The sequence below is a fragment of the Tremella mesenterica genome (assembly GCF_000271645.1).
Source record: "Tremella mesenterica DSM 1558 unplaced genomic scaffold TREMEscaffold_2, whole genome shotgun sequence".
Taxonomy (NCBI): Eukaryota; Fungi; Basidiomycota; class Tremellomycetes; order Tremellales; family Tremellaceae; genus Tremella; species Tremella mesenterica.
In genome coordinates, this window is record NW_006711226.1 from 952929 (window position 1) to 973401 (window position 20473).

Sequence of the window (20473 nt, forward strand, 5' to 3'; positions counted from 1 at the left end):
CCGAGATTCCGCATTTACTCCATCTCACTCATACCCCTTCGATCTCTTGCCCCTCTTTTCCTGCCATTCTGTCCCTCATGTCTTTCGTGCTAACCCCCAAACGCTATAAAAACTCGCGGCAGTCGTCTGTCGGCACCCGGTTATACAACTTTTCTCAGCTCAAGAGATCCCCTACATGTTCAGAGCCCCGCGCCGGCGGTTTGCCGGACTATACAAAGTCTACCAGACACGGACTAGATCACCACTTTCTGCGTCTACAAATCTTTCTCTCTCTTCATCGTCTTTTCTTCATCAATCATTTCTTTCTTCATCCAACAACTGTAGTAACAACAATATCAAAATGGTCGTTGAATCTTACCGCACGGAATATGGGAACGTTCTCGCCGACTCTCTTACCCCGGGTCAATTGAGTTCTTCCAACCTCTTTGACGTCTCTGGTCAAGTCGCTGTTGGTGAGTCACTTGAATTCCCTGTTTGCTTTGCGCATAGCTTGTGGTAGTCCACTGCGCCTTGCTCCTCTACTCCGTCCCCCCATGTAATAGGATTTCTCGAAAGGAAGAGGGAGAGGAAAGCGATGGACAGGGTGGCAATCGGCTCGATGGCAGCTTGCTGATAATTCAGTCACCGGAGGTGGTACCGGTATCGGTCTCATCACTGCCCTCGGTCTCGCTGAGAACGGTGCCAAAGTGTACATCACCGGTCGAAGGGCCGATGTGGTTAATGCTGCTGCGGAGAAATACAGCCCCAAGAAGGGAACCGGTAGCATCGTCCCCGTTGTTGGCGATATGAGCTCTAAAGAGGGTGTAGATGGTGAGTCTTTTTCCAATCGTCCGATAATTCCGGAGCTCGAAATGTCAGCGCCTCCAAGGTCATGTCAGTGATACGCAACTCCGTACTGATAATCAGCCCTTAGAGCCGTACTTGTCAAGAACGAGAAATACGTCAACGTCCTCATCAACAATCACGCTATCCAAGTCATCGGTTTGAAATTCCACGAGACAGATGGAACTGCTGAGGGTATCTCCGCCGCCGTTGATGCCGTTGAGAGCTTTGAGAAGTGGTGAGCCAACTTGTCCTTCACCCTTCATTTCCCACCCAACACAGCCTGCCATCTCAGTCGTTTTCGGTGAAACATCAGTCATTGACGACGATATCTCCTCAAGCTCTCAATCACATAATCACACCATGTATGCCAAGAGCTAGTGATAGGACTATGAAAGGTATATAGTACTGACATTACAGGACTGAGATGTACCGTATCAACTGCGCTTCTTACTTCTTCACCACCATGGCTCTTCTTCCCCTTTTGGCCAAGGCCGAAGTTGGAGGGAAGAAACAACCTGGTAGCGTGATCAACGTTAGCAGTATCTCTGGTTTGTGTAACGATTCTCAGGGTGGTCAATTCAACTACAACGCTTCTAAGTAAGTTCTCTCCTTGCGATCCTGATCGTTGCACCCAGCAATGAGATGTCTTATATCCCGCGTCTCACCATTGTCCCAGGGCGGTAAGAAAATGAGTTTCGAAGACTGATCAACAGGGCCGCTGTCAACCACCTTTCCAGCATGATGGCTGCAGAATTCGCCGAACGTGAACTTGGCGTTAGGGTCAACACTATCTGTCCTGGTCATTTCCCCAGTGTACGTTTGTCCCCCCTTCCTCCCCTTCTCCCTATCACTCCACCAAAGTTCATTACCAAGTCACGAAATCCCATGTTGTCATATTCTTTCGACTAGATCGTTGTGCGCACCCGTGTCATCTCGTCTGAGCGGTGATGCTACCTTCAGTCAATTCAAGCTTGAGAGATTGTGAATTCCCATTAGGAAGTGAGACAAATACTGACGAAAAAGGGTATCAACACCACTAACCTGGATGAATCCCCAGAGACGAAATACCAGTTCGCTCGTAAAGAGATGGAAATTCCTTTCGGTCGTCCTGGTGCTGCACCGGAATATGTCAGATTGGTACTTAGTATCGCAACTGTGAGTCTTTGGTATTATTTTTCCGTCCTTCTCCTTCCCATTATCTTCATAATCCCCTCATCTCCTACAACACTCCGGAAGGTCATTATTGGTCAGATCGTCATTTCAACTCCTGGATTTCTCGACTGTTTAGAAGTGTCGTGGTGCAAGATGTGGAGTTAGGAGCTGACAAATAGAACACATACCAAACTGGTACTCTTATCCCTATCGATGGAGGTTACATGACCAAGCATTAAATTGTCTGGTCTAGGGTATCCCTTCAGATGGTGAGGTGATCTTGGACAGTGTTCGGTTTTCAGGCTTGGTTGATTGCATGCATTGGATTGACACATTTGGATCAAAGATTACATTGTCTTTTGATAAATGGGAGCAAAGTTTTTCTGTGCGTCAATCCAGAGTCCTCATTTCTGACTATAATTCGAGTACTAGTATATACGAAGATGGAATATGGGGTGATTTATACGAAGATGGAACATAGAGTGAGCTCACTTCCATTGTTCGCGACACTATCTCGTCAGCCTATCATCTTCCATTTTGATTAGTTCACTTTTGGTATATCCGTCACTTTCTCAGGTGAGAGTGCGAAGTGAATTCTAATTGAGAATAAGGGTAGTAAGAAGATTTAGAACATTGCCAGGGATAGGAATAGAAAGAGAAATGAACTGTCAACGATCAGGTGCAGAAGAGGAAGAGGGTATAAGGTATAAGGTCAAGGTTCAAAGTGAAAAAAAATCAAATTAACCTGTTGTGAAGTTTTACCTGGACAAGCTTTATCCCAATCTTTCTCCCCATTTTGTCTAACATGATCAAATACCATAGCTTTATCTTCCTGACTCCATTTCACAGCTGAACCCCCACCCCCTCCTCCTGCTCCTCCTCCACTACCTTTACTTCCACTACTAGAGTTTGGATGGTCATATGGTTTCTTCTCTTTTTTAGGTGTACGCGGTGATTCCGATTTGACGCTTGGCATCGTTTTTTTGTGTAATCACACAGTACGGTACTCTTTGATGTTATTTGTCAAGACTGGTAAGATGGAGCCAAAGAGTAGGATTTATGGGTATGGGAATCTTAGAATGAAACTGATACTGGAATGAAACCCAAGGGAAGATAGTCGTCAAGGTGGCTGAATTTACTTGACGACCATCATCAGTAATCCTTTCGGTTATTCTTGAGGTTTACCTGTTTCAGTCGTACATAGTTACGCAGATCTAGTGACGTCGATTGATCCTTGTCCTTTGATACCGTATCGACCAGTGACTTGGAAGACTCCTTTATATAAGTAATTTCAAGTGTTTGACAACAACATCATTACTCGTACTGAACAACCAACAATGCCGACAGCTTGGACAGCAGAAGAAAGAGGTTTATTATTCGCCTATGTTGAAAAGTACGGAGCGGGAAGTTGGACCCAAGCTGGGTTACATGTCCCGAGTAAAACGTCCAAACAGGTATGTTCTATCCAGTTGCCCTATTACCATACACGAGTAATCCTGAAGGATCATACTGCTTGAAGAGCGCATCTTAGCTGTTCGTCAGACTTAGAATGAAGGAATAATCTTTCGGGGATTGATCTCATATTGGTCTATGTTTTGATGACGGAGTTTGTTGTGTAGCTGAGATGGCTGACGAGATAGTGTCGAGATCAATGGGTGTAAGTCCAGAGATGTTTCATCACTCTATGGGGTATTGTCACTTTTCAAGGATGACACCGCTGACTTTTCCAGGAGAGTCTTGGCGCCGTTGATAAGGAAATCTTTGGGGGTCGCATGACTCGTCATATTCTGGTGCGAGTCAGGATGAGGAGATTCTCGTAAGACCGTATATTTCGGTGGGTGACATCGGTGAGAAGCAGAGGAGGATATATTAGAACAGAGAACGTATGAAGTGCGGACGAGTCAAAAGCAGATGTTGACATGAATGATCGTAGTTGTGTTCGTAACGCACTTCCTATCTCGCTATAACTTCGCTTTGGTCCGAGGACCGGTGACGGCTTCTTTTTCACGCACTCTACGATGTCTCTCTCGAAGTTCTGTTACCCGGTTGAGTTCTTGCTTTCCCACCTGCTGAATATGTACTTCGTCGGGCCCCTTTCCGTCAGCTTTGACCACTTTCAGCTTCACAACTACTGAAGCGGTAGGCAGATATGGGCGGTTTCCTCTGTTTAGTTGATATTCTTCACTTGTCGTCGAGTTTGTATATGGGTAAGCAATGCTGGGAGACGGAAGGAGAAAGACCGACTCACGTCCGCATATTTGAGTGTTCGTATCTGAGCGTATAGATAAGCCAGCGGGGTGTCCTGTGAGATTCCCTCAGCTCCGTGGATCTGCATAGCTCGATCGATGATTCGAAGAGCCATGTTGGGTACTATAAACTGCGTGTGAGTGCATTTCTTGCAGTTGCGCATGAGATTCTGCAGGGCTCAGATGAGTAACAAGAGTCTGCAAGGCAGTCAAACCCGTGAAGGTGAAGGTGACGAGAATTGTGAACGCTCACCTTTGCAACCCCAATTTCCTTCCTCGCAGCCTTGGCTCCAAGTAGATCAATCTCTCTGGCAGCGGTCAGTACCAGCATTCTAGCTTGATTGATCTCCGCTCGACTATTTGCGATGTCTGATAAGATCGTACCTTCCCGTCAGCTTACGGAGTAATACGTGTGATACGTACCATGATCTTTGAGTTGTTTCCCAAAGGTCTTCCTCTGAGGATCGGATACTCTTTGTATCATCAATCCCAGAGCTCTTTCCGCGACGCCCAACGCTCGCATACAATGGTGTAACCGTCCGGGTCTTATAGATCAGCTTGACCCTTGTTTTTCCCACTTCAAGTCTGAGTCTCGAACCGTTTATAGAGTGATGAAATCTGAGACTCACCCCAATCTCGCTTGGAGCATTTCAAAACCCCTTCCTAATCCTTGCCTCCCACCTAAGACGGAGGTGTCCGGGTCCAAGGAAACGTTATCATATATCACCTCGCAGTGTCCCTCGGGAGCATCATCATACCCCAGAATCGTCATCGGTCTGACTACATTGACCCCTCGTTGACCTGGGTCTACTAAAAGGAGGGAATGTCGTTGATGAGGAGGATTCTGAGGATGGGTCACGGCTAAGACAATGTGCAATCTGTTTTGCGGATTACCTGCACCTGAGATCCACTAGTCTATCAGCGACATCGTCAGAGAATGTGAGACGATAGCTTACCCACTTGTGACCCGACAACATGAGTGTAGAACTGGATTGTGTAGCAATAGTGTTGTGGAGGTTTGTAGCGTCGGATGAGGCGACTGTCCGTCAAAACAATATCGTAGAGGGTACAACTGTATACAAACCTCCAAATTCGGTCATGGAGAAACTACTTCGGATCTCTCCTTGGAGCAGAGGTCGTAGGTACTTGTCTTTCTGTTGTGGTGTCCCATACATCGCCAAGACCTCTGAATTATCAGCATGGAACAGAGCTGTGCAAAGATCGATGGGCAGCAGTAGTGATGACGGGACCACACCCCTCACCCATGTTTCCACTATCCGGCGCCATGCAGTTTGTCGCCTGAGGTGCAAGCTCTAAGCAGTGTCCCATGATCTCAGCCATAACTGCATACTGATCCTTCAGCTTCTTTAGCGTATCCGTAAAATATCGCTTACCTCCAGATTGGTCAGACCCTCTCCTTGTCCGTCAGGTCCAGAGTCACCTTGGGGTAACCCAAGGTTCCACAAGCCAAGCTGTTTGGCCCGAGTCTGAAGGGTGTGGACGATAGGTGGGATTGTCTTCCATCTTTGTACTGGATCAGTAGGGATTTGTGAGTGAAAGAGAGCTTCCGCGGGTAGGCAATCATCCTCGACGAAGGAGATGAGTGTGTTGAGGGTGCCTTTAGCCCGTGAGGAGAAGAGAGGTTCGATCTTGATGATCAGTAAGTACACGGCTGAGTACGCAGCATCAGATACTGACCAGCGACCAAGCCCCTGATGGGAGATAGTCGAGTACGAGTACCCTCTCACCTTTCATGTCTCACAAGAAAGTGAGCCCGTACAGGATGTCAATTGTCTGTGTAGTAGTGCGGACAAGGAAGCCACAGATGCAGAGTAACGTGTCGTGTCGTCATTTTGAGCCGAGAACTAGGCATGCCAATCACTAGTGCCTTTTGTCTGTTAGGCGCCTTCACCGTGGTAATATACAATTCCTCTCCCAAATACCTCGAACAAACACTCACCATTTATACCGTGATGAATGGTTCCACAATGCGGGCCGAATGACACAAATAGTGCGGAGAAGTGCGAGCTCTGATTCTCGCTAAGTTGCAAAACGGAAACGAAGAGGCAGTATGACTACCAGATGCGTCGTCTACAAAGCCGAAAAGCTGGTATGTGAAACAGACGACACGATATAGAGAACTGAAGTCTGGTGTATATCACGAGAGCATGGTACATGAAACGGCAGTCTAGTAAAGAAACGGGGAGATTAGTAGACAAGCCGGTGATGTAGGACGCAAAGTGGCACCCTAGTACCCAAGACAAAGAACCCGGTATACAGATGGACAAGTCATGGATACAAAGTGGAGAATTTCAAAAATTAATGGGGTAAACCGGGATCCCTAGTCTACAACACAGGAATAGGCGAGAAATGATGCACGGGACAGTCAGGTCCTACGGTGTGTCGTATTACAGGAAGATACTTGTGCTTCGCACGCGTCATTGTCATTGATGGGAGTGGAATGCGGGGCTCCATTCCGATTTTTTGGGGAGAACATCATGGATTTCCGGTGGGCAGAGGGTTGACCGTATGCAATCCCTTCTCAACCCCTTGCAACGCACTTAAACCCCTGCTCCTCCTCCCATCTCTTCACCTTCTTCATCTCTATCTCTTCTCTCAACAACTCGGGTCGTGCAAGGCAGACGGCCTCACCCATTAAACATCTTTCTCCCCTATCGTCGATCCCCCGTTGACGATCCGCTTTCGACGGTCAAATCGACGACCAGGCTTGATCCTTTCACACCCACCTCCGTCTTGTTTCTCGACACGCGCAGTCGTCGCCACCTGCTCTACCCTCAGTCATCATGTCACACTCACCATCGTACCCGTTGACGCCGACGTCAGAGAAAGAGGTCATGTTCCCTCATGTCGCCGACATCTCTGATCCCGCGTATTCACCTCCCCAAACGCCTGAGCAAAAGCCGATAGAGCCAAAGGGTGAGTGACGCTCTCTTAACGACGTGCGCCGAAAAGCTGATGTAGACAGGTCTGAACGCTCTTCCCGGTATACGTCCCATCCAACCCACCTTCATTCCTTCAGATGCCAACATTCCGGACAATTACGTATCCGACACGATCGCCCGGACAAAATACCTCCCGCCGGTCACTTGGAAGAACCTTATCTGGAACATCCAATGGATCTCCTTTTTGGCGTTGACTGTCACCCCCTCTCTGGCCATATATGGATTCTTCACAGTCCCCTACAACCGCAACACGCTTATCTGGAGGTGAGTCCGAATTATCAGGCGTACAAGGGTGATCCGGCTAACGCGGGTAGCGTCATCTACTACTACATCACTGGTCTCGGCATCACTGCTGGCTACCATCGTCTATGGGCCCATAGGTCATACAATGCCTCTGTACCTCTTCAATACTTCTACGCTATCGCAGGAGCAGGTGCCGTCGAAGGCTCGATCAAATGGTGGTCTCGCGGTCATAGAGCGCATCATCGGTACACTGATACGAAACTCGATCCGTACTCTGCCCACGAGGGTTTCTGGTGGTCTCACATGGGATGGATGATCATCAAGCCTCGGGGCAAGATCGGAGTGGCCGATGTGTCCGATCTCACTCGCAACAAGGTTGTCCGTTGGCAACATAAATTTTACATTCCTTTGATTTTCTTCATGGGGATGATCCTCCCTACAATGGTCGCCGGACTTGGATGGGGTGATTGGTGGGGTGGATTTGTCTTCGCCGGAGCTGCTCGTCTTTGCTTTGTCCATCACGTGAGTCATTCATGTCACTTGGGGTTTCAACAGCTGACATCTGCAGTCCACGTTCTGTGTCAACTCGTTGGCCCACTGGCTGGGTGAGAAGCCTTTCGATAACAAGCACACTCCTTGCGATCACTTCATCACCGCACTATGCACCATCGGTGAAGGCTACCACAACTTTCACCATCAATTCCCCATGGATTTCCGTAACGCGATCAAATGGTTCCAATATGACCCTACCAAGTGGTTCATCTGGACCATGTCCAAGCTCGGTTTAGCGACACATCTCAAACGTTTTCCCGATAACGAAATCAAGAAAGGTCAATATACGATGAAACTGCAGACATTATATGACGAGGGACAACAGCTCAAATGGCCCACATCGAGCAACGATCTTCCCGTCATTTCGTGGGAAGAATTCAAAGCGGCTTCGAAAGAAAGGTCACTCATCGCTGTTCATGGTTTCATTCACGACTGTTCGAGCTTTGCGAACGATCATCCCGGTGGCGCTCATCTTATCAAACGTGCGATTGGGACAGATGCCACGACGGCATTTTTTGGAGGAGTGTATGATCATTCAAATGCCGCTCACAATCTTCTCGCCATGATGCGTGTCGGTGTTCTCGACGGGGGTATGGAGGTGGAAGCTTTGAAACAAAATCAAGATGCCGTCTCGGTCGCCTCTACACCTTCGCTCAGTTCTTCCCCCTCTTCATCCTCGAACGATCTCGTCTCTCTCGCCGAGGATGCACGATACGATCAATTGCAAATCCAGTCACAAGGCCGCCACCCTAAAGCGCCGTTTGGACAACCGCAAGCTGCGGTGGCAGATCGGTTCACGTTGTCTGTACCACCAAGCGAGAGACTACACATTTCTTTGACGGTACCCGAAATACGACCAGGCTTGCTTAGACGAACTCGCACGGGTAGCCCATTGGAGGAGTCGAGGGCGGACGTGACTCACGAGGTGGACGCGCTGTTAGGTAGGGACTAGGAAAGGCTTTGGGTTTTATTCGAAAGGAGAGAAGAAGATATGTGTTAAATTAGAAAAACAAACCAAGTAGAACAAAGACTCATCATAGACGTCTGTACGACTTTGACGGAACCTGTTTCATACACATGCACTTAGTTTATACGACTTGCTCTGGTCTTCTTTGATTATAACATTGCAGAGCGGTATAAGGAAAGAAGGATCACATGAATATGTGGACGGCCATGAGAGTCATCTTGAGTATCCGTGTAAAGCGACATGGAGGTGCATGTTAAAGCAGATGAGGTGATCTAGACTATATGGAGTGAGACGTTCAGGACTTAGGTGGGGGATCAAGTCTGAAGGACTTTGTCAAAGGTCTCCCCTCGGACAGAACCTCCTCTCATGGAAACCTTAACATTCTGAATGAAAGCATCTCGACTTCTCCGCAAGTCTTCCGCCGCTTCTACTCAATCAGCATTTCACTTTAGTTCATAGTGTATTTTAGTGATCAGTGAAAAGACTGACCTTTGTTCAATGGGTCATCGGGGTTTCTAAAAGTTCAGCTGTGGAACTGCTCATGTTGTATACCGTGACAATCCTCATGTGTGGAACAATGTCAATGGAGAAAACGTCAAACTCTTCTTTAGACACTCACGCCGGTACACATACAAGGTGAAAAAAGTACGTCAAATCACCTCAAAATGAGAAAACGTTAAATTTTCCCTCGGACACTTCTGCGGGTACACATACAAAGAAGGTTAAAAGGGTGTGAAAGAAAGAAGACTAGAGATGGGGGGGAGGGACAGAGGACGTACAGGAAAGGGAGGGGAAAAGGAGAACGGACGGAAACTTACGGTTCCAAGAAAAGATATTGTAAACCTATCATGACCGAAGACAAATTCAATACCTAACTCTCAGTTCTTGTTTAGTACCTCAGTTGATGAACTGACAGGTTTCCAATCTTCCCTTAAGATATTTCTACTTATCAGCTCCAGTCTTCGCCTCTTCCTCGCAAATACTCATGTAGTGTTGCATCAACGAGGGGGTCAATGAGCACGAAAGATGATGGGAGTCGTGAGCATGACAACGTAGATGATGGAAGTCATGGGTGGGCACGATAGATGATAAGCTTTGTAAGGTTGACAAGGTGCGTTGATCGGCTGATGAGTGGACAGGGGATAAGGATTGAGAAGTTGACAACTCACAAACAGACATTCCCTTCAAGATCTAAATTCGGATGATAGATTTTCTGAGTACAACGGACTTTAGGAGGATCATGTGGATAGTTTGGGTTAATGACGAAAGTGAAATGAAATTGACCGCCTTTATACATTCCTTAAATATTAGCTGATCCATTTTCTTCTGATCATTTGTCCTTTTCTCCTCTCCTTTTCCTCAAAGATGTCGATCTGTCTTGGTTGCATTTGGAAAGATAATGAATATCCTCGTTTGTGCTACCCCAACCTCAACAGCTTTCTCTCTTCTCAGTTATTTAGAGTCGCACAAATATCGCGAATCATCGGAGAGACTCCCTAGATACAGAGGGGGAGAGGGTGTGGAGTATTTCAAGATTTAGGCATAGGATTAGAGCACAGGGTTGAATGGTTGAGATATCCCGTTCTGATGAACAAGGATATATACCAGACGAAGGTAGTGGGGAAAGAGTAAACAGATGAACACTCACCCTCATCAGGAATGATAGTAAGTTCAAAATTGAGTACATCGGCAGGATCGGGGAAATTAGTCTTCATGGTTGATGGTAATTCCAATTCGGTGAGATCTATCGTGTCAGCTAGTCAAATGAGAGGGCTCGTCTCTCGCCACCCCAAGTCTCCCTTGTCTTGTCTGCTGTTCTTATGAAGTGTCCATTTAGCTTCTTTGATCCCATGGTCTGAGTGGAACATCTGACTTCGATAGATACTCCAGATCCTCTTTCTACCCTCTAAGTGATTCCCGTCGTTGACCTTCGGTTCCTTTATCACTCTCGTCATGCAGCCCGAAAGCGTAGTATGACTGTATGACCACCTACGTCACACATGCTTCCATCTTGAAACCACCTATACAACCCTCCACAATCCTCACACTCATACTTGTTCCCTCACGTTCTCCCCAGCTTCGAGCTCCAGGAGAAAGGCTGACAAACCAACTTCGTCACACGACCTTCAGACTATCCCACACACCTCCTTATCAACAATTGATTAGGGGGTGAAAAGCATATCAGTGAAGAGGAGAAGTACAGAGAGAGGGGAAGGAGTGCAAGTTGGAGAAAGATATCGAAACTTACCTTTTTGTACTCTCAATTGAGCAGCTGTCATTCTAGGTTTTTTCCTCGCCGCTGCCTCTTGATCTTTCTTGACAGACCATATCTTTCATCAGCCCTTTTCACTGAAACAACCAGACGCCCTTCGTCTGTATGTATCTCATGAACAGTGAATCTAGGGAGGAGAGCTTACTTTGATCATGCTGAATGTTGAATATGTAGTGTGAGGAGATGTAGTGAGAGAAGTGTAATATCAAGAAAGATAACATAAAATCGGATTCACCTCCACCTCTTTTCTCCTCAACTTTGAGGAACTTCCCTTTCCCGTTATCATTCTGTCCACCTTCACTTAACTTACCTTTCTCTATTTTATCTGAAAGACTACTAGCTACTAGCTAATGGCTGGTAGTCAGGCGAGGTAACGTAAACGCGGAATGTCACAAGATTCAGGACCTAGTACATGGCATACGGTGTAGGTCTTCCCTCCTTTCGACCACTCAAATGTCGGATAGTACATTTTTCCATCATTCCAAAGGCGTTCAATGTCGTTGAATGGTAAAGCTTCACAGATGTATCGGGCCAAAATTAGAAGATGATACTGACTACATAGAACTCTCAAAATCCCATTTTATACTTCTCAACATGCCCAAATAGCCAAAAAGGTATTACAAGTGGATAAAGAACAGAATGCTCAATTAGTAGAAAGACAATTGGAAGTTGAAGAAAATATATTGGTCGTGTAAGTCTAATATCTGCATCTCCTTGTATCTCTCCATCTGATCTCATTCCACTCCCTATCCTATTCTATCCTGGTATACATGTAGCTCTGACTGAGATCCGAATAGATGAACGAGCAAAGCTGAGAAGTTCATATACTCTGAAAGGTAAAATGCGCTGGGGGTTGCTAGAGAGAGAGGGGGGGGGGGGAAGAAAGCTGATTTTGGAGAACATACAAAACTGCTACAGTCAGATTACTTCGATTAGCGACAAATTCTTTCTTATCATCCGCAGAGTTAATCTCACGCGCCATGTCAGAGTTCGCTCCTGATCCTACCCTTCCTCGAGTGACAGATGATGAGTTGGAGAGAATACGTTTGGAAGCGAATAAAGGTAATTCTGGTGGGATAGAATTGAGGGGTGATGGTGTGGGAGCTGGTAGTGGTCAAGAAGTGACATGAAGATTATATATACCCTCTCTCTCTCTCCTTCTCTTTCTTTTCTTTCCGCTACATGGCGTCTGGATCCTCATATTTGACCATCTTACCAACCCGTCTTGAACATTTCAAACCTGCCTTCTCAGGAAACCTCCGGTACTTGAGGGTAAATATAACTTGGTAACGATGATCATGTCCCGTCCACTGGCCGAGCTGTGATGAGACCACATTGAGCTATCGACTAAATAGAGAGGCAAGTATCGGATGTACACTGACCAGATGAAGTCTACAAATGTTTATTCATATATGAACGATCATGATGCATATGTCTTGTAGGGAACCGATTACGAGAACAACTTGTTCACACTCATATTTCCCTCCGCATTCTTCTTCAAAACCTTCGCCACTGCCATTTCGAAATCTTCCTGTCCGACATATTGTCTTCTCTCCCTCAACGCATACATACCGGCTTCGGTACAGATACCTCGGACTTCAGCACCGGAACAATTACCCATCTTCTCGGCCAGGGAGCGGAAGTTGATACCTCTTTGCAGAGACATCTGTGTGTCAGTCGTCTCCCATCGTGGCCTACTTGTAATTCATATGGACTTGCGATACGTTTCAAAGAGATGATGAGATTGATACGTGTGGCGCACAAAGGAGGTCAAGGAGCAAAGCTTACCTTACGAGAATGAATTTTGAGAATGGTAATCCTCGCTTCAGGATTAGGAGGGGGAAATTCGATTTTCCTGTCGATTCTTCCTGGCCTCAAAAGAGCAGCATCCAAGATGTCTGAAGATTAGCACCGCAGATCGACTAAATCATTCTGACTGACCAATTCGGTTTGTCGCCATGATAACCTACGTATCAGCAAATGATCCGAACGCGAATCATCTTACTTACTTTGATATTCTTAGTAGGCTCGAACCCATCAAGCTGATTTAACAATTCCATCATCGTTCTTTGAACCTCTGAATCCCCCTTTCCATCACCTCGCGAGCTTCCAATACTATCTATCTCATCCATGAAGATGATACTTGGCGCATGTTCCCTAGCCATGACGAACAATTCTCTCACCATCCTACTTCCTTCTCCTATATACTTCTGTACAAGTTCACTACCTGACACACGAATGAATCGACAATCTGTGTGATGTGCCACAGCTCGAGCGAGGAGGGTTTTTCCAGTACCTGGTGGACCGTATAACAATACACCCTTGGGTTGAGCGATACCGAGAGCTTCGAATAATTCCGGATGTTTGACAGGAAGTTCGATGACCTCTTTGATTTCTTTGATCTGTTTGTCTAATCCACCGACCATTTCGTAGGTGCTGTCGGGGACTTTCTCCACCATCATCAGACTGACTAGAGGATCGACCTTGCTAGGAAGAATAGATTGGAGAGTGTATGAATCTGCTCGGAGGGACACACGTAGGTTGGGAGTTAGAGAAGAAGCGGGGATGTCGGGGGAGAGGTCAACCACTAGGACATCAGGATGTACTCTCTCTCTGAATTTGGTATGGACGATAGACGACATCGCATCGAAGACGAAAGCGGCGCAGAGTGTGTCAAGAGTGGATTACAACTACCGGAACTCACCAAATTTCCCTTCTGGAGAAACCTTGACCAAAACCTTTTTCTTACTCATAACCTTGACGACCTCCCCAACGTAACTTCCGGGTTCTTGCAAAAGTTGCAATTCTTCTCTCAACAACCGTACTGCTCGTTAGCTTTCCTCATGTTTACACACGAGTAAACTTACCCCTTGTATTCAGCGCATTTCTCTGAGCCTCTAGACGACGCAGGTTCTGAGTTTTCTTGGTAATCTCCAATTCTGCAGCTTCGATCTTATTCTGATAGTATGTCTGACACATCAGCTCTCCACTCATCCAACGATCTGGTTTCCGGCTCAACGTCAGGTGACAGAAGTAGAAAGGGCATACCTTGATGGTACTTCCCGGAATGTGGTGCCCTTTGGGCATTCTCTGAGTTGCCACGGACATGTTGTTATGACTCTACAGTAGGGACAGAGAAGAGGAGACCTGAGAGGGGAGAGTTGCAGGCTTAGGAGACGCTGACGGCGCGCATGTCTGGTACCTTTATTGGATCCCTCCATTTAAAATGCACGGGTCGCCTATGACACCTCGGACAAGAAGGATGTCTGACGTCTCCTTCAACCTATAGCATATGTAGCATGATCATCCGGCATTCCCCATGGTATCAACGACATCCAATATGGCGAGTCTACTCTTCATATATCAGCGATACCAAAGAACTGACCAGATAGGCCAATAATCGTACTCGTGTTGATACTCACCTTCCTTCATCCCACTATGGCATTCTTCACCCTTCCTCACGGCCGACTTCACACCGTATACACTCTCGAAGGGAGGCATACAAGTCAACGCTCATCAGAACCTCCCTCATCCCGTGCCAAAAGACCTGCTTATGTCGCTCACCCGGCTAGTCAACTTGTATGTAGACCGTTTGGAGAGTGCGAACCCTGCCCCAAAGATCAGGTCAGTATATGTCCCCATCCGTCTCTCACTCCTTATCACCTCATCCCCAAGTCCCAAGATCCCAAGTCTCCTTAGAGAAACTTGGGGAGCTTATCTCAATAATGGTTTCGTTTGGGGATGTGCTGAAATATAGCTCTCCCAACCCTTCTGCATGCCTTTCGGCAATCGCCGCTTACTTCATTGTATTCCTAAAGACGACCAGCATCGAGCACAAGGGACGACAGATGGATCACAGCCTGCGGGAGAGGTACCTGCTTGGGAAGCATGTGGAAAGGTGGTGAAGAAGGAGCAACGAGACTTTTGGGAATTTGTCGTAAGTCGGCTCCTCATTCCACGTCCCTCGGTGTTTCCGGTATCATAAAGCTATCACATAGAGACATCCGACCATACCAGAATGTATCAGGATGACTAAACGGTTTTGATGTTGACTTGCAGACCACCAATCTGCTCTTCCTCATCGTAGCTCTCACCATCCTTTGGGCTCGAACATCGGCATTGGCAACTGCACAGTATAGACAGTTAGCGGCTCGCATAGGTATTCCGGGTGGTTCATGGCGGACATGAATTCAACCATTTTGCATCCGGACCTGACATCGTCCTATTCGGCATCCTGACTGCATATATGATACATACATTGAGTTGTTCAAACTGTCATGTTGATTTGAAGTAATTCGAGGCTTTGATATTCTGTCGATTCCTATCATTCAGCTTTCAGTCCCTCTTTAGCCCTACATAGACTCACATGGCTCGTAGCTTCCTCTTCTCCTTTGCGAAGTCCACGGGCTCTCCCGAAGTAGATGTGACGTTGAGTGGCTGAGACCGAGATTCGTCTTTGTCTAGAACCGTCCACAACCAGTCGGGGTATTGGTCATCGGGCAAAGCTACGGGATCCGGTTGGTCTTTCAGTACTGCCAGCCCTGTGAGTTTGGTGCCCGCTTTACAGGAAGAGACAGCTGTGACTGTCAGCCAGATCTGACCATGAGGCAAGCGACTGACGCCTTTTGGGTGATTTGGGTTTAGCGGTCGGAGATGTGGTGGCGGAAGAAGAGGAAGCGTGGGGAGAAGTTGAGAATAGGAATCTGATCCGAGGCACAATGAGGATGTGGTGGGGTCGGAGGAGAGGTGTTAGTATCGATCTTGTGCTCATGATAACGGTTGTTTCAATAGACACTCGACTGCATCTCACGAGCAACTTTTGAACCTGGGGAAGGAGATGGTGACGTGGGATTTCACCACTACTTTCTTGTGCCTGAAAGGACTGATAATGACAATAAGAAGACGCGTCCAGCGCGCATGTAAAATCACTGTCATCGTCTTGCTTTTCAGGTCATACCACTGTGAATCATAGCAGATAGCGACCTATAGCGACATGGCAGAAGCATCCTCCTCAAACGTATCCTCCTACCCTTGTCATCTGGAAGGTATCACCAGAGTCTGTTTCTCCCCCGATGGCTCGTGAGTTACTCTTGGGTTCCTATCGCTGACATGGCCCTCCTTCTGCTTCGTCTCAACTGGTTCCATGACACGGGCTGATTTGCAGGACCATCTTCACTGGTGGTGCCGACTGTCTAGTCCGTATACACCGCGCGGATGACCCCGACGCTGAGCCTGGGTTCCATGATGATCATACAGACGCCGTTACCTCGCTCTCGTGCTCTGTCAGCTATTTCGTGCACTTCACCCTCATTCACTAACGGTCAGAACTCTTACCTCGTCACTGGGAGTGTGGATAACATCGCGAGGTACTTCTCATATCCACAGAATGAATTTCAAGGATACATCACTCGCTCATCCGGCGTGGCAATAAGATGGGTCGCTATGGACAAAGCAGGTGAACGTGTGGCCGTTTGTAGCGAGTGAGTCCATTTTTGACTACATCGTCAGCGAACAGAAACGTAAAGTAGGTAAATCACTGATCATAGTGATTTATTGGTCAAGATTGTGCATGTGAAAGACACGACAAGAGTGCAATTGTTATCCGACAATACCAAACCTGTCAGGTCTGCCACTTGGGATCCGTCCGGACAGTATCTGGTGAGTCCACCAAACCTGTTATGGATGGAGGAATGACCGCGTAGACAGCAGTCTCTTGTGATGGTAAATTGAGGATCTATGACACTGTTCTATCCACACCGGCATGTATCAAGATAGTGGATAATGTCATCTCGTCCTCCGAGCCAGAGTGAGTCCAAGGGTTTTCTCCGTCCTTCTCTCATTGCATGAAATGGGTTAGAAGTTGTATGCTAATTGACAGCTCTGCCGTGTCAGCCTACGCCGCTTGGCATCCCTCTGGAGCATATTTCGCCATACCTCTACGAACCCACGACATTGGTGTCATCTCCAAAAATGGATGGTCTAAGCAGCCTGCCTTTTCCTCTTCCGACGGACACAAAACGCCCATATCTGAACTCGCCTGGTCACCCAATGGCAGATACCTAGCCTCCTCTGCAGGCGAGCAAATCCTTGTGTGGGCGGAAGAGTCGAGACAAGTCGTGGCGAGATATACCAATCCCGTCGGGGCGATCTCAGGACTGGCGTTCTCACCTAAGACCAATCTGATCGTCTTCACTTCCTTAGACGGGACTTTCCACAGATGGAATGAGCCTATCCCGAGTAATTTTCCCTCTCCGGTCGTAACGGAGGCTGCACACGCCAAAAAAGTGGATAGACTATTAGACGATGATTTCGGGGATGACATGGATGATCTTGAGGACAAAGGGGAGGATCTAGGGGATGATTTGGTGGACGATTGGATAGTGGACGATGATGAGACGTATGCTAAGGAAGAAGATGAAAAGTGGGGGAAGGGTAGAACAGAAGTCGGTAAGCTGTCTCCTATTTGGCACTCCATGTCCAGCTTGCTGAGTTTTCAGTCAATGTCACAAAAGCTCAAGCAGCTTTCACTCCAGGTAGTACCGTCATGAAGAACAAGAAACGTTATCTTGGTATGTGTTCGTAAATCCTACTGAACTCGAATTGACGCAAAGGGTTCAACATGATTGGTGTTGTCGATGCTACCGACTTGGAAACTCATCATGTTGTCAATGTCGAATTCCATGATAAATCTTCTAGACGAGGGTACCATTTTCAAGATCATCACAAATATTCCATGGCATCCATTGGAGAGCAAGGAGTTATATACGCCTGTCCCGCTGACGGAGATCAACCGTCTCAAATATACTATAGACCATATGATTCTTGGGCGTCGCAAGGGGATTGGTCCATGGGGTTACCTCTCGGCGAAGAGGCCGTATGTGTCGCTGCCGGCGGACCGGCAGGATCTCTAGGGCAAGAAAGTATGGGGAGTATCATAGTAGCTACGAGCAGGGGGTTTGTGAGGTTCATGAGTAGTAGTGGGATACAAAGGTATATGTGGAGATTAGGGGAGGATGTGGTCAGTATGGTAGCTGGAAAAGATTCTGTGATTGTGATACACCGGGAAGGAGGGACAAGTTTGGATGGTAAGTCTTACGGTCACCTTGAACCTATGTATCAATCAGCTGATGGATAGGTTGTCAGAATCTTAGATATACATTGATGGATCTGAACAACTTTGAAATCATACAAGAAGGTCGAGTGCCTTTACCGAAGAAAACCACTTTAACATGGATTGGATTCACCTCGAACGATGTGAGTAAATTTCTTGCCCAACGGGGAAGTACGTTGAATGAGATCAGGCTCCAACTATGTTCGACTCAACCGGTTTGTTATCTGTTCTTGATCGGTTTCGACGGCCTGGTCAAGCAAGATGGGTGCCATTGTTAGATACGACATTATTAAGGAAAGAAGGTAGGAAAGAATCGTATTGGCCAGTTGGGGTTTCTGCGACTCACATGTCATGTGTGATTCTTAAGGTGAGCTCACTCACGATCGATACGTCATCAGCTGAAGATATAGGGAAATGAAAAAGAACCATGGTTCCCTCGACCGTTGATTCAGGAGATAGAGCTTCAAATGCCTTTATTAGGCATGGACAACCAACAGGGGAGATTGGAAGAAAGGCTAGTAGCAATTTCCCATCCCTCTCTCCCTCCCCTCCACCTCTACTCATCCACGAAGTTTGGGTGTCTCTCGCAGATTCCTCTAACAAAGTTAAACTCAGTCATCTTGAGTGTGACTCGTGTCAAGCTGACAAGCAGTATCATCAGAGGAGAAGTCCATCTCTCTCTCTTACGTGACGCAGTGGAAGAAACACCAGACGGTGAAATCGAATACGATATCAAAACACGTTCCGTCGCTCTTGATAAAGAACTTCTTCAACTCGTCCAAGGAGCTTGTAAAGCTGATAATCTTCAAAGAGCTTTAGATCTATCTCGACTTATGTATCTTCCAGGAACCATCGATGCCGCTGCTAAAGTCGCCGCATTCTATCATTTACCAGGATTACAAGAACGAATTCAATCCGTACGATTGGAAAAAGAACGTAAAAGAACAGGTGTGAAACGAACCAGGAAAAGTTTGATACCACCTTCTGAACATCATGTTTCTCCCAACAATGGAATGGTAAATGGGAAATTTTCAGAATTCGTACCTCGAGCAACTTCCAGACGAACGTTCGGAGGAGTTAATAGAGATTCTACACCTGCTCAAATGAGAGGGGATAGTTATGTTCCTGAAACTCCTGGACAGATGGAGGATACACCTCAACCTGTGCCCCCTCCGACAATGAGTCTGGATATGGATATGGGATCTCCAGGTGAGAAGAGAAAGAGAAAAGTTGGAATGGAGGAAGATGAATTCACGGCTCCTGCTAAGAAAGTGGAGGAATTGTCATTTTCCTCAGGTCAGTCATCGTTCCCAATTTCTGACTGGGTGAATCACCCTTATCTCGAACCAAAAGTTGAATGTTAGATAATGTGATGGGAGAGCGGTCATCGAAAGTGGTGTCTTGGTGAATGAATGAAAAGTGGGACTGACGAGAAGCACCGAAAAATCCCTTTGCGAAGAAAACACATGGTAATCCATTCGCTAAAGCCGCAACGGCCAGACCGCTCGATGCGATAAAGAGTACTTCGTTCTTTGACAGAGTGGATGATATCGAGGCATCGGGAATGACGAAGGGTAATTGTTTTACTTCTTGTTCTTACTCTACTTTCTTTGTTCTTTTATACCTTGCCTACTTCTGGGGGCAGATCCTCCACACCATCTCTGCATTCTTCGAATTCTACCCCTATCTGTCCTCCTCTCTCAAAGGTTCTTCTGAAATTAGTTCTGTCATGCCTCCTACATATTCATTATCTCCGCAGTCGGTCTGTGTCGCACGGTCCTTACCTCTCCTGAACGATACCAGAACATAAAGCATCGCTGACATTCCAGCAAAACCTAAAAAAGCAAAGGAAAACGTCAAACCTCATGGTCAGGGTAAACAAACCACTTTATTCAATACCGGCATGGAAAAACGTCCCGCTCTACCACATAAAACATCATCGACAGAATCAGAAAGTTTGATGTCTGATACTCCTCGATTACCATTACCGACCACTCTGACGGCTGGGGTATTGGAGGAAAGTCAATTACAAGATACGTTGACGGATGAAACACCTTCGGAAAGTATCGATATTGATTGATTATTCATTTTCATCTCCCTCTTTGTCATCTTTGTAGATCTCATAAGATGTGTAGTCTTTCT

At 46.8% G+C, this 20473-nt stretch overlaps 8 protein-coding genes across 8 annotated transcripts; 5 read left to right on the plus strand and 3 right to left on the minus strand.

Annotated features, from left to right (window-relative positions):
• The first annotated feature begins 144 nt into the window (after positions 1-144).
• Positions 145-2310, plus strand: TREMEDRAFT_56352 (uncharacterized protein). Its single transcript, XM_007002545.1, has 7 exons — positions 145-452; positions 622-810; positions 907-1060; positions 1243-1422; positions 1539-1638; positions 1849-1980; positions 2157-2310. Exons 1-7 carry the CDS (start codon positions 341-343, stop codon positions 2214-2216), a joined length of 927 nt encoding a protein of 308 aa, XP_007002607.1. The 5' UTR covers positions 145-340; the 3' UTR covers positions 2217-2310.
• A 1569-nt stretch (positions 2311-3879) lies between these two features.
• TREMEDRAFT_73221 (uncharacterized protein) lies at positions 3880-5988 on the minus strand. The gene is made up of 10 exons (XM_007003040.1): positions 5922-5988; positions 5618-5872; positions 5486-5573; positions 5308-5409; positions 5180-5262; positions 4853-5133; positions 4647-4768; positions 4477-4607; positions 4226-4354; positions 3880-4070 (listed from the first exon to the last, which is right to left on the minus strand). Exons 1-10 carry the CDS (start codon positions 5976-5978, stop codon positions 3939-3941), a joined length of 1380 nt encoding a protein of 459 aa, XP_007003102.1. The 5' UTR covers positions 5979-5988; the 3' UTR covers positions 3880-3938.
• Positions 5989-6814: 826 nt separating this feature from the next.
• On the plus strand, positions 6815-9081 carry TREMEDRAFT_37642 (uncharacterized protein). Its single transcript, XM_007002416.1, has 4 exons — positions 6815-7160; positions 7210-7450; positions 7501-7951; positions 7998-9081. Exons 1-4 carry the CDS (start codon positions 7028-7030, stop codon positions 8931-8933), a joined length of 1761 nt encoding a protein of 586 aa, XP_007002478.1. The 5' UTR covers positions 6815-7027; the 3' UTR covers positions 8934-9081.
• A 181-nt stretch (positions 9082-9262) lies between these two features.
• On the minus strand, positions 9263-11281 carry TREMEDRAFT_27592 (uncharacterized protein; the record flags this gene model as incomplete). Its single annotated transcript, XM_007002309.1, has 7 exons — positions 9263-9375; positions 9438-9463; positions 9767-9819; positions 9863-9890; positions 10118-10247; positions 10597-10692; positions 11197-11281. Coding segments are annotated over 7 exons (531 nt in total), but the record flags the coding sequence as incomplete, so codon positions are not given.
• Positions 11282-11606: 325 nt separating this feature from the next.
• On the plus strand, positions 11607-12350 carry TREMEDRAFT_67629 (uncharacterized protein; the record flags this gene model as incomplete). The annotated part of the gene is made up of 3 exons (XM_007002921.1): positions 11607-11644; positions 11783-11911; positions 12119-12350. The coding sequence occupies 3 exons, from the start codon at positions 11607-11609 to the stop codon at positions 12348-12350; spliced, it is 399 nt and encodes a 132-aa protein (XP_007002983.1).
• A 320-nt stretch (positions 12351-12670) lies between these two features.
• TREMEDRAFT_60161 (uncharacterized protein) lies at positions 12671-14328 on the minus strand (the record flags this gene model as incomplete). Its single annotated transcript, XM_007002674.1, has 7 exons — positions 12671-12886; positions 13009-13118; positions 13162-13186; positions 13230-13807; positions 13925-14044; positions 14088-14190; positions 14269-14328. 7 exons carry the CDS (start codon positions 14326-14328, stop codon positions 12671-12673), a joined length of 1212 nt encoding a protein of 403 aa, XP_007002736.1.
• A 330-nt stretch (positions 14329-14658) lies between these two features.
• TREMEDRAFT_27464 (uncharacterized protein) lies at positions 14659-15408 on the plus strand (the record flags this gene model as incomplete). Its single annotated transcript, XM_007002293.1, has 3 exons — positions 14659-14844; positions 14978-15157; positions 15280-15408. 3 exons carry the CDS (start codon positions 14659-14661, stop codon positions 15406-15408), a joined length of 495 nt encoding a protein of 164 aa, XP_007002355.1.
• An 805-nt stretch (positions 15409-16213) lies between these two features.
• Positions 16214-20411, plus strand: TREMEDRAFT_28047 (uncharacterized protein; the record flags this gene model as incomplete). The annotated part of the gene is made up of 14 exons (XM_007002353.1): positions 16214-16299; positions 16385-16502; positions 16546-16700; positions 16767-16878; positions 16923-17026; positions 17099-17667; positions 17718-17789; positions 17832-18305; positions 18356-18474; positions 18522-18698; positions 18742-18849; positions 18973-19627; positions 19765-19905; positions 20161-20411. 14 exons carry the CDS (start codon positions 16214-16216, stop codon positions 20409-20411), a joined length of 3141 nt encoding a protein of 1046 aa, XP_007002415.1.
• Between the last annotated feature and the right edge of the window lie 62 nt (positions 20412-20473).